Here is a 12,367-nt window from a genome sequence, read left to right as displayed (position 1 = left end):
AGCCAGCACCATCAGAGAAAAGAACCTATACTCCAGCCACACTGCATCCGGTAAAGAACAGAATTATTTCATGAGTCACTAAAAGCAGTTACAAGCCAAACAGTTAAACTACAATTTGTATAGCATATTTGAGATTTAGACTTTCCATCACATGATTACACTTCTCATCTATTTCCGTATCTATTCTCTACATTTCTGCAATGCAACTACATGAAACCACTTCCTGATATAACTCACTGTCTTAGTTAACTGGTCAATTCTATGAAACCAGCGCAAGTCTCAAAATGTCCACACTGGCTACCAAGCAACAACCACTTCCCTAAAAAATGACAGCATGAAACGTGTTTATCTGTTTGCAATTATCACATTTTCTGGCCTAAAGAGAATTTTTCTTAATAGAAATAAATGAATAGACATAGTTCAAAAGTAAACTTTACAACTGTATAGGAAAGAAAGGATCAGAAGGGAGGAGAAATGAGAAGGAGATGGAGAGGTACCCCCAACAGCCTCGCCACAGAGACAGGAGGTGGCGGGAAGGATGCCCTTCTGTCTATTCCTTTTTCAAGTCTGACAACTCTACCAGGACTTCAACTCCTGGGCTCACGCAATCCTTCTGCCTCAGCCTCCCACACAGCTGGGGTGTACCCCACCCCCATGCTTACTAGCGCTCTTTATAATGATGGGTACTACAGTAACATAAAAACAGGAAAAATGAGAACCTTTCTGCCTCCTCTTCCCACTGAAGACACCATAGCAATTGCAAATCTGGTTCATAATAGACCTTTTTTTTTTTTTTGAGACAGGGTCTCACTCTGTTGCCCAGGCTGGAGTGCAATGGCGTGATCGTGGCTCACTGTAGCTTCAACCTCCCTGGCTCAAGCGATCCTTCCACCTTAGCCTCACAAATAGCTGGGCCTCCAGGCGTGCCTGACTGATTTGTTGTTGTTGTGTGTGTGTGTGTGTGTAGACAGAGTTTCACCATGTTGCTCAGGCTGGTCTTGAACTCCTGGGCTCAAGTGATCCACCCGCCTTGGCCTCCCAAAGTGCTGGGATTACAGGCATGAGCCACCACGCCAGGCCCACAAGAAATCTTTGATCGGGATAAACTGTTAATGACTGGAGTTTGTTCTCTATCAAGTAGGTGTGAATGGAGGGCTGACATTTTAAAGGTGCACTGCGGCATGCACGGAGGAACTGCATAAGAAATGCCCTTGAGCCACAGCTGAAAGCAGGAAGCAAGCCAAATATGCAGAAGCACAGTTGAACGATTTTCCATGTGAGGTGATCTGAGAAGGGGCCAGGACCCTTTGTTATTTTGTGCCATGGGAACCAGTGGATTCTGAGAGCCGCTGGAGTGGACGCTTGCTCAGTGATGTCAGGAAAGAGTGAAATGCCCCTTTTGGTCCTGCCTAGTGGAGCTGTTCTCCTTGAGGGTTCCCACTGTCACACACCTATCCTGATCCCAAAGCTCTAAGATATACTTGCAATGAATGTAATTCATGTGTCCTAAGATGTACATGTTTTTGGTTTTAACATTTCTCATATCAGTCCAGTTTACAATAGATGGTGTCTTAAAATTAACTGGTAGTGCTTTTGTGTCTTAGTATTATACAAAAGCAGGCTGTCCTGCAATCAATTGTGTCTTCAATGTGTTTAATACGGCATTTTTACTTCATCCATGCATTTAGTGGTTCACTCTGCACACTATTATTCTGGATAGAGGTTCTCAGATGTGCACAATCCTCTTTTTGGTGCCACATCCATCGAGGACCTTCAATACCTTATTATGGTGGTATCCTGAGAGCTGACAGCATCACTGCAAGTTGCTTAGTGTCTTGTGGCTTCCACGATAGCTAGCTAATACTGCTCTAAATATTCTAATTAGCTGTCCAACCAGAAAGAAAAGGCAATAGCAGCAGACTCAATTTATTTCTCAAAGATTTCTTTCCAGCATAATGATATATGCATCTTTTATTTATGGTATGTTGCTTATGCCTTATACTCTACTTCAACTTAACAAACATCTCGAACTTCCTTTTGAAACTCATGTCCCAAATCCTTAGGTTTTTTTCACTTGTAATGTAAGAAGTCATAGCAAAGGCTAAAGGTCAAGGGATGCCTGGAGACCTAAATTAAATGACCATGTATTACATAGAAACACCACAAATCGAGTTGACAGTACATATGAAGCATTTAGCTTCTACTACTGTTTTGAATTTCATAACTACTTTGAAAGAACTAATCTAGTTACATGTTAATGAAGAAACACCATACCTGTGTTGGGGGACAATTCATCCAGCAGCTTCACCATGCCCTCTCCCTGCTTGGAAGTCCATATCTTGATGGGGGACCCGCCTCCAATCCTGCGGTACTGCTCTTGAATCTTGGGGGTTCGACGTTTGGCGATGAATGGTGCCAGCTTACTAAATCATTTAACACACAGGTAAGTGGATTTTATTCCACCTTAGCAACCTGAGAAATGTTTTCTACTCAATAAAAAAAAAAAAAAAAATAAGCAAAATTTTAGAGAGCCTAACAAGATTAAGCCTTTAAAATAGAAGCTTGAGGTCACTGACAATAGCCAGCTGTCTTGTTGTAGATTATGGAGCTAAAGCTAGACCCGCTCTGAGGAATACCCAGTTGTGCTCCACAAGTTGTTCCAGTAGCACACCCTGAAGATTCAGGACGCACAACACCCACGCGGAGAACCCTGGATGTGTGCTAGCTACTAGAGTAACACATTTTGATCCCACACCTAATGAGAACTAGGATATAAGACAAAGGCAGTATACATTTCTCTTAATTTAAAAAATAAAGTCCATTAATCTTATAGATACACTTGCATATAGGAGCAAAGATTTATACACAAGACTATTCACTATATTCACTGCAATACTGTAAACAACCTAATTGTCCAACATGAAGCACGGATTAAACAAATGAAGTTACAGCCATATCATGCAATTCTAAAGAGTAATCAAAAAATGAGCCAGACCTATATATCGATATAATGTTATGAAACAAGATACAGTGTTAAGTTTAAAAAAAAAAAAGGAAAGTTTCAAATATAGTACATAAGTACCTTCACATTTGTGTAACAAAGTGGGGGAGGGTGTGTGTGTGTGTGCGTATGTATGTCTATACTTGGATATGCACAGACTATTTATGGATGTAACAGAGTTGACCTCCAGGTGGGTAACTGGGGGTGCAAGGGGAAAGGGACATTTGCCTTTTACTGTAATTACTTTTATACTATTTGTAGTTATCACATGCATGTATTAATTTTTCATTACAAAAATCTATTTTGAAAGAAAAAGGAGAGAAGGAAGAAGGGAAAGAAGGATGAACGGAAAAGAAGGGCAGCAACAATCCATATTTATAGTACAAATGAATAATAATCATTGCTTCCCTGACTGTTAATCAGCCGTTAAGTGCCAAGGACAAATACATTTTTAAAAATCTTTAAAGGTGCTTAGGCTATGTCAAGTAAACTGCAATTTCCAGGGCTCTGGGGAGCAAAGGGCTCAAGGAGAATCCTCACTAACTTATTTGCTCTCTCCCCCTGAAATTTTCTGATATCATATCCTTCTGATATCCAATAGAAAACAATGCTGCTGCTTTAACCATTACCAGATACGCATTAAAACAATTTGCTGGTTTGAAACTACAGAATTGAGAGACGCACGTCAATGCAGTGCCAAGGTTATAATCAAGTCGAGGTGTTTATATGGATCTCACTTCTGAATAGGAAGCGTCATGAGGTCTCGGTCCAAGAAGAGTCTCAGAAGGAAGTCGTGAACATCTCCGAGGGTTTCGGGGCCTCCCATGTTTAGCATTAATATTCCAGTTTTGGGCTTCCTACATAAAATAAAATACAATGGTTGATTTGTCACACTTCTGATTTTCTTCCAGGGTGGAATCTTGGTTCAGCCAGCAACCCTTATCTAACCTGTTCCGTACAAAGGTAAATACTACGGCTCTTTTCACTGCCATCACACGGATACCTATTCAGGGACATCTGTGGCCTCCAGTTCCTCATGGTCCCAGCTCAGACGCGGACCTTTGTCTTTTGGCTTAATCCATGATATCAGTCTTCACTCAGCTGGAAATGTTTCCCTTTTAAAGTCTCAGCCTGAACAGAGATCGAATCTTTAGGGACTGGGAGTCAAGGTAGAAGTCTAAAATTGTCCTGAGGCTAAAGCATTTGTACATGTGAATGTCATGCGAATACAGAGGTTACCCGACCTTTCCCAACTTCAGGTTTCCTCATCTGGAAAACACAGCACCCACCACCTACTCAAAATGCTGTTTTGAGAATTCAGTGGTAACAGCTTCAGTCACTTAGCACGTGCAGGCACATGGTAAGTTCTACTCTACACAGAGCAGGGTTACCCCCTAATTTTAAACCTCCACAGTCTAATACCAGCCCATCCCCACTCTTGCATCTACTCTTGTCTCTTTAGTCAATGATTAAATTCAATGAGTACTGACTGAAATTATGTTTTACATTTTATTGTATTTTTGAAATGGAGTCTCACTCTGTCACCCAGGCTGGAGTGCAGTGGTACGATCTCAGCTCACTACAACCTCCGCCTCCCAGATTTAAACAATTCTCCTGCCTCAGCCTCCTAAGTAACTGGGATTACAGGCACCCGGGCTAATTTTTGTATTTTTACTAGAGATGGCATTTTGCCATGTTGGCCAGGCTGGTCTCAAAATCCTGACCTCAGGAACCGGCCTCAGCCTCCCAAAGTGCTGGGATTACAGGCATGGGCCACCGTACCAGGACTGACTGAAGTTATTGCTTGTTCCTCTGCTTCCTTCTCTAGGACCTCCCTCTATTCCTTCACCTGTGGCTCCTGTTATGATAAACTTCTCCTCTCCATCCTGCATGTAAATTCACTGCTAGATAATTCCTGCAAGAACCGGTGCTAACATTCAAATTAGTCCCAGGGTAGAGAATCAACCACTGAATAAGCAGGAAGAAGCAAAAAGAAAGCAGAGCTCCATAACAAGTTTTAGGTCAAGCAGTTTCTGGAAACTTAAAAAAACAAAGTACTAGGCAAAAATGTAAACCTAAAATCCAGATCAAGCTCCGGAGTCAACACAGCCCAAAGCGAGCCAGGCCAGCTCTCCACTCCTAAGCCCCTCCAGAGAGCAAGGCGAAGCCGGAGCAGGACCAGGTGCCTCTGGCATGCTGGCAGGAGCCATCAGAAGACCTTGTGTGTCCCCATGAACAGGTAGCCATGGGATGGCAATAACTGGGGAACTAAAGAACAAGGAGCATTTCTTCCATTCATTCATCTTTTTTCATTTTTAAAAATAGAGATATAACTCACATACCATAAAATTCACCATAATCTGAACAATTCAGAGGTTTCTAATCATAAGGAAGGGCAGGAAACCACCACAACTATCTAACTCCAGGACATCTTTACCCCACAAAGAATCTTCGAATCCATTAAAGCCACTCCCCATTCCCTCCCTTCTCACCCCTGGCAACCACTAATCTACTTTCTGGGCCTATAGATTTGCCTATTCAGGACATTTCTGGGTCTATAGATTTGCCTATTCATGTCATAGCATGAATCAGTACACTTCACTCCTCTTTATTGCTAAATAATATTTCATTATATGGTTGTACCCTCTATTCACTTTCAATATAGCAGCTGAAAAATAACCAGCCTGAAGTTTATCTAAACACCGTTATTACGAGTGCTGAGGGGTCCACTTCCTGAATCTCCTGTACCAGACCACGTCTGACTACAGCAGCGACTAAGCCGACGCTGCTGAGACAGAGCCTGTATAGAAAAACATTCTTTATGTGCTTGACAACTAATGATACTATGATGACACCTTTTGTTCTTTCTTTTTTTTTTTTTTTTTTTTGAGACAGGGTCTCACTCTGTCACCCAGGCTGGGGTGCAGTTGCACAAACAAGGCTCACTGCATCCTCGACCTCCCGAGCTCAAGCGATCCTCCCGCTTCAGCCTTCTGAGGAGCTGGGACCACAGGCACCTGCCTCCATGCCTGATTACTTTTTAAATTTTTTTAGAGAGACGGAGTCTTGCCATGTTGCCCAGACTGGTCTCCAACTCCTGGCTCAGGCTCCCAAAGTGCTGAGATTACAGGTGTGAGCCATTGTCCTGGGCTTATGATGACATCTTAATGGGTAATTTTTAAACAATTATTAACAACATTTGGCAATAATGTAAGGCAGCAGCGTATGTCAAATGTAAACGGGTGGAAACTTTTCTTGATCAAACCTATTGGAAGTGAATGAGGTAAAAATCTGATTTCTCAACCTAATTTTTCAGAATACGAATCAATTCCTGGGGAAGGAGAAATATGGCATTACAATGAGGTCAGGGATTTTCTCATTTAGACCCCATTATAAAGATTAACTAAGGTCCCTTTTCACATCATTGTCTTCGACCAGGGTTTCTCAGCCTCAGCACTACTGACGTGTGGGGCTGGAGAGTCCTTTGTTGTAGAGGACTGTACTGTGCAATGCGGGAGGCTTAACAGCATACCTGGCCTCTACCTATAGATGACAACAGCACACACCCCACCCCAGTGTGACAACCAAAAATGTCTCCAGACATTGCCAAATTTGTCCCAGGAGGCAAAAATGCCCCCTTCCCCCTACTGAGAATCACTGTCTTAGAGGAAGAGGGCTTCATCCCCTTTTAAAAAACCAAGCAACTGCAGTGAAGATGTGGTTGTTATATAACTCTTCCATGCTCGAGTCCTACGACTGCATTAACAGGGGTGTGTTGAGTTTTCTTTCCTTGATATTTGAAAATTCCAGATGCATTATTTTGTGATATTCCTTTAATCTTTCTACTTAGACCACCAGTCTTCTCCTGGGATCCTGTCTTTCGCCCTCAAAATCTGTGACTCACAATAAATTAAGTGCATTTCCCATGGATCGCTGCCAGTTAACAGATTACTGGTTGAAAAACCTCAGGCTAAAAGATTTACCCAAGCCACAGACAGTATCAGTGTGCAAACGGGATTTAGAGCTGTTTTTCATCTATAACACCTGAGCTCAGAACAAGAGTGGCTTTAAAGGGGATGCTACTCTGCCCTGCTCACGGTTTTGCAAACCCATGTTGATCTTACACATTAAAGAGATGCACACGACTTGAAAATACCTAAATACACATGCACTTAATTCAAAACTGTGTTGTGCATGATGAATAGCGCATTAGTAAGTCCTAGTCTGACACCCCTCTATTCTAGAATGTGAAGTGAAAGCTTTAGTCAAGGGCCTCCATCGCCTCTCCTTCCAGACAGAACACACCTGAGACCAAGGTCTGAACGTTCATGTTCCGTTTGTTTAAACATAAAAGTGTATACAGCAAAATATATTTAAAATGTCTCACTTGGAAAGGTTTCAACATTTTGCCATTTTTATATCCCGGACTCTCAAAATACAAGGTTTTTCCTTGAAATATTAAATGTACGTAACAGAAACTTAAGCTTGTCAATTCATAAACAATAATTCTATTCTACTCTATATGGTCAGCCTCAAGAAAAAGTAATAAGATCCCAGCTCTTCATTGAACCTCTAAGACATGATTGGCCTGTGGGTCTACAATGCCTCTAGAACAGAATTTGGCGAACTACAGCCCAGGCACTAAATCTGTGTACACACATACACCCCTACTGCCTGCTTTTGTAAAGAAAGTTTTACTGGAACACAGCTCCCCTCATTGTTTATGTAATATCTGTGGCTGCTCTCACATTACAACAGCAGAGTTGAATAGCAGCAAAAGAGAGAGTTTGGCCTACAAAGCCTGAAAAATTTACTGCCTAACCCTTTACAGAACGAATCTGTCAACCCCAGCCTAGTGTAGTGTCTACCCTAGTACTGCAATCTAGTCCAGCCCAAGCATTAAGCAGCACAATGCCTTCATAATGTCTGCCATCAGAATAATCCACAAACACACTCATTGCTTCACCATTTCTAGTATTAAAAAACTATAAATCACCTACACGTCCCATAATGTTGGACCGGGTAGTTTATGACTTAATAAAACACTCTTCAGTTACCAAAATAATATAGACAAATATTTATATGATGATAAATAAAAAGAGGGCATTATAAATATATGATGTATAGTACGGTCACATCTTGCTAAATACATAGAGTGAATCTTAATAGTCATACAGACAAAATTGGCCTGGCTGGTCGTTCACACCTGTAATCTCAGCACTCTGGAAGGTTGAGGCAGGAGGACTGCTTGACCCCAGCAGTTCAAGACAAGCCTGAGAAATACAGTAAGACCTTGTCTCTATTTTTTTTTTTTAAGAAGAGAGAAACAAAATATTGGGTGGTAAGACCTTTCATAATGTTTAAAGTATTTTTTTCCCTATCTGTATTCTCTAAAATGATCCCATGTATTTTATATAAATATGATCTAAAGTTACTTAGTAGAACTTAAAGATTTTCATTTAATTTTAATAATATTAAGGCTACTTATATTAATGAGTTGCCACTAGAATAACACACAAATGAAATAATTTTTCTTCCAGGATTCCACATTGAATCGGTTCTTCAGTTTCTATCAAATCCCAACCCTCAGTACTTATGGCTTAAGTGGGGAGAGGGGCTGGGAAAGGTAAGGAGAAATGGAATGGGTCCTTCTTGGCAGGCTGCCAGATGAAGAAGGTATCCAATGCCCATCCCCAAGTAACCTCAGGTTACACATCACTAAATCATCATACTTATGATCATACAGCAGAAAATAATAAACACACAATAAGAAAATTTTGGTTTTGGCCAGGCACGGTGGCTCGTGGCTCATGCCTGTAATACCAGCACTTTGGGAGGCCACAGCAGGAGAACTGCTGGAAGCCAAGAGTTCAAAACCCACCTAGGCAGCAAAGTAAGACCCCATCTTTACAAGAAAAAAAAAATTTTAATTAGCTGGGTGTGGTGGTGTGCACCTGTAGTCCTAGCCACTCAGGAGGCTGAGACAGGAGGATCGCTTAAGCCCAGGAGTTCAAGGATGCAGTGAGCCATGATCACACCACTGTAGTACAGCCTGGGTGACAGTGCAACACTTCTCAAAATAAAAACGGTGGCTCATGCCTGTAATCCCAGCACTTTGGGAGGCCAAGGCAGGTGGATCACTTGAAGTTAGGAGTTCGACAGCCGCATGGCCAACATGGTAAAACCCCATCTCTGCTAAAAATACAAAATTAACTGGGTGTGGTGGCATACACCTGTAATCCCAGTTACTTGGGAGGCTGAGGCAGGAGAATCGCTTGAACCTGGGAGGTGTAGGTTGCAGTGAGAAAAGATCAAGACACTGCGCTCCAGCCTGGGTGAAAGAGCAAGACTCCTTCTAAAAAAAAAATATATATATATATATATATATATATATATATATATATATATATAAGACTGGGTGTGGTGGCTCATGCCTATAATCCCAGCACTTTGGAAGGCCGAGGCAGGCGGATCACTTGAAGTCAGAAGTTCGAGACCAGCCTGGCCAACATAGTGAATTCCCATCTCTACAAAAAATACAAAAATTAGCCAGGCATGGTGGTGTGTGCCTGTAATCCCAGCTACTTGGGAGGCTGAGACATGAGAATTGCTTGAACCCGGGAGGTGGAGGTTGCAGTGAGCCAAGATTGTGCCACCGCACTCCAGCCTAGGTGACAGAGTGAGACTCTCTCAAAAAAATCAAAAATTATATATATATAATATATATATATATTATATATATTATACACACACACTCATACCTGTATAATTTTCATCACACAATGTGTGATCTAGGAGAAAGGTCATGGAGTTAAATAGGTCCTAGCTACTGTATCTCGCTCTGCCTGATATTAAAGGGTGCTGTTTCTATGTACTCATCTCGGTAACTTCCCTTTATAGAGTCTTCTGTTGCCTCTGTACAGAGGAAGACTTGGGAGCAGTTGTGACTTCTGTTACTAAAGAGGACCCTTGCAACAATGCCATGCCTGCTGCCAGCCACCAGCAACAGAAGAGGTGAGGTATGAAACATGTACTTCACTTCTTTAATTGACGATAAATCATATTACTTCCTTTATAATTATGTTCACTGTGTTAAGGGATGAAAAACAATACTCTAGTTTCCTATAGAAATTCTTGGTAGATCAGTTATTCGTTATCCTGTACAGAACATACATTTCATAGGCATAATTATGTTAGGTTCATAAATACATTTCCAGCATATATAATTTCTGTTATATGACATATTCCAGAACCAAATTCTTAACACAATTTGCAGACTGTACTCAGCTGTGTCTTTTAACAATAGCCCTGTTGCGAGGAAAGATCCAGTGGGGAAGGAGGGTGTAAAATCTGTGGTTTAACAGCTGTTGAAAGGAAGCCAAGAAAATAGCACACCGCTCCTTCCACACTGGCTTTTCCCAGCACCTTTCCTCCTGGGCAGCTTGGGTCTACTGGTGTCTGCATCAATAAAGAGAAATCCTTATTTGTACCTGATGTTAGACTCATACCTCTTCTGCGGTTGAACTTGAGGTTTTGCATGCTGGGCATGCTGGGCTGTTTCTGTGGCGGCGGCTGCTGCAGCTGCACCTGACTTCCACCTCCATGGCTGACAGACCCTCCAGCTGCTGGATGCCACTGTGACAAAATTAAAATGCTCGCATGAAATCTAGCCGGAAAGTAATTTCTTCTGAAGAAGTCCTCAGAGCATAATTCCTGGATTTAAAATTTAAAGAGATGCGATGGCAGAAATGATTTTCCTAGCATTTCTCTGCAGGCAGGTAAAGGCACTTAAGGCCTGTCCAAGGGGATGGGGTGGAGGATCGCTCCCCTAGGATGGCCGATGAGAGCCTGCAGGGAAGCATTTTAGAAACTACACACACCTCCTCTCCCCACCTCGGCTGCAGATGTTGATACAATCCCTCACAAGAAGCCCTGTACGAGACCAACATGACTGACAGTAGCGTGCTGCTCCTGTGGAAAGAGAAGGGGCTGCAGAAAAGGTGAAAAGCCACCAATTTCAGGAGTGGCAACTGGGCCAGTTTTCACATAGCTGCAGTTCTCCCTTCTGCCTCCAAGCCTTCTTCAGAAAGCACTGGTGCTGAGAACCCAGTACTGCCCTTGAACCTTGACAAGGGGCCTCTGTTTCCCAGGGCCTGTTTTAGCCCTCCTCCCACTGCACCCCACCCCGCGGGGTATGCAGTCTCTACCACCAAGGAGACATGCCCCGCCAGGAGTCCACATCCCACGTACCAGACCAGGCTCCCAGTGCCCCAGGATTCCCTGTCCCCCAAGCTCCACACCCACTCCCAGGGTGGGTGCAGGCATCTTTTCTGGATCCATCCTCCTGAGGGAGGTTGTGCCATCAGTGTAGCAAGTCTTGACCTGAATGGTGGCCAAGGGATAGCCGTTTGCAGGAGCAAGAGTGGAACTAGGCATGCAGACCAGAGAATCCATCCAGGCTGTGGGTGAGACTCCTCACAAGGCCAGAAAGAGCTGGCGGCAGGAAGAGAAGCAGGAAAGTGTATGAATCAGAGGCAACTCTCCAAAGGCCTCTGCATTTCTGCAGGAGCTCAGAGTTCAAGAGCTCACCCTTCCAGGTCGTGATCAAGGTCTATTTGTCAACATAGGAGGACAGAACATATTTCCCAGTTTGGTAGCTTGCGACATCCCACATACCATATATGTGCCTTCAAGTATACCCTTGTCCTGGGCCCCACAGGAGGTGGCAGTGGGCCTGAAGAACCCACCTGAATTGAGGAGTCCGTGTGCCATACTCAGCTGTCATATGAAGAGTACTAGTCCTTAAACATCCAGTGAAATGAAACTGAAGCCATAGAGGATGTACTGAAGATGGCCATGTGAGAGGGCGGTTACTATGGCGCCTGGTGCTATGCACATGACCTCTTCCCCATTCTCAAACCGGTCGGTTAGAAACCAGCTTGCCATCAGTCTCCTTCTGCCCTCCTCCTCCTAACAGGCAAAGGTGCCCTGAGGAGGAATTTAGGCTGTGGGTCAAGCAGCTCTGACTCTGAATTCAGCTCTGCCACTTACTAGCAATGTGACCTGGGGCCAGGTCTTCCTGAGCCTGAGTTTCCCGATCTGTAAAATGACACCTTGCTACAGGGATTCTTGTGAGGAGGAGAGCAGAGGAGTGAAGCGCTCTGCAGCATCCACCATGTGATTAGTGCTGGCGTTAGTTTCAATTGACAGTTTCTAGAGGATGGGAACTATACCTGCTCTGATGTTATCACCTAGCATGTCTGTGAAATAGAAGAGAATGATATCTCCAGGTCATTAGATTTCCAACCATCCAGATTGTGCACATTCCCAGCAGAGCCAATTATGTGAGCTTATGCTAAATAATCT

General features: G+C 43.1%; 1 protein-coding gene across 13 annotated transcripts in view; it reads right to left on the bottom strand.

Annotated features, from left to right (window-relative positions):
- FECH (ferrochelatase) overlaps positions 1 to 12,367 on the bottom strand; it is a 73,313-nt gene that overhangs the window by 56,132 nt on the left and 4,814 nt on the right. For 8 of the 13 annotated variants that reach the window (XR_010582829.2, XR_010582831.2, XR_010582832.2 and 5 more), the window contains exons 2-4: positions 10,492 to 10,636; positions 3,739 to 3,858; positions 2,275 to 2,423 (exon numbers count right to left, since the gene is read on the bottom strand). Coding sequence is in view for 6 of the 13 variants with exons in the window: in XM_005586603.5 (XP_005586660.3) it covers positions 2,275 to 2,423; positions 3,739 to 3,858; positions 10,492 to 10,636 (414 nt within the window). In the remaining 7 variants the exon portion in view is untranslated. Of the gene's footprint in view, positions 1 to 2,274; positions 2,487 to 3,738; positions 3,859 to 10,491; positions 10,637 to 12,367 lie in introns of all 13 variants that reach the window. The other 5 variants (XR_012427123.1, XM_005586602.5, XM_045378281.3 and 2 more) reach the window with 3 other exon arrangements.

Source organism: Macaca fascicularis, chromosome 18 (genome assembly GCF_037993035.2).
Source record: "Macaca fascicularis isolate 582-1 chromosome 18, T2T-MFA8v1.1".
NCBI lineage: Eukaryota > Metazoa > Chordata > Mammalia > Primates > Cercopithecidae > Macaca > Macaca fascicularis.
Note: the sequence above shows the minus strand (reverse complement) of the source record. Positions and strands in the feature narration are given on the sequence as shown.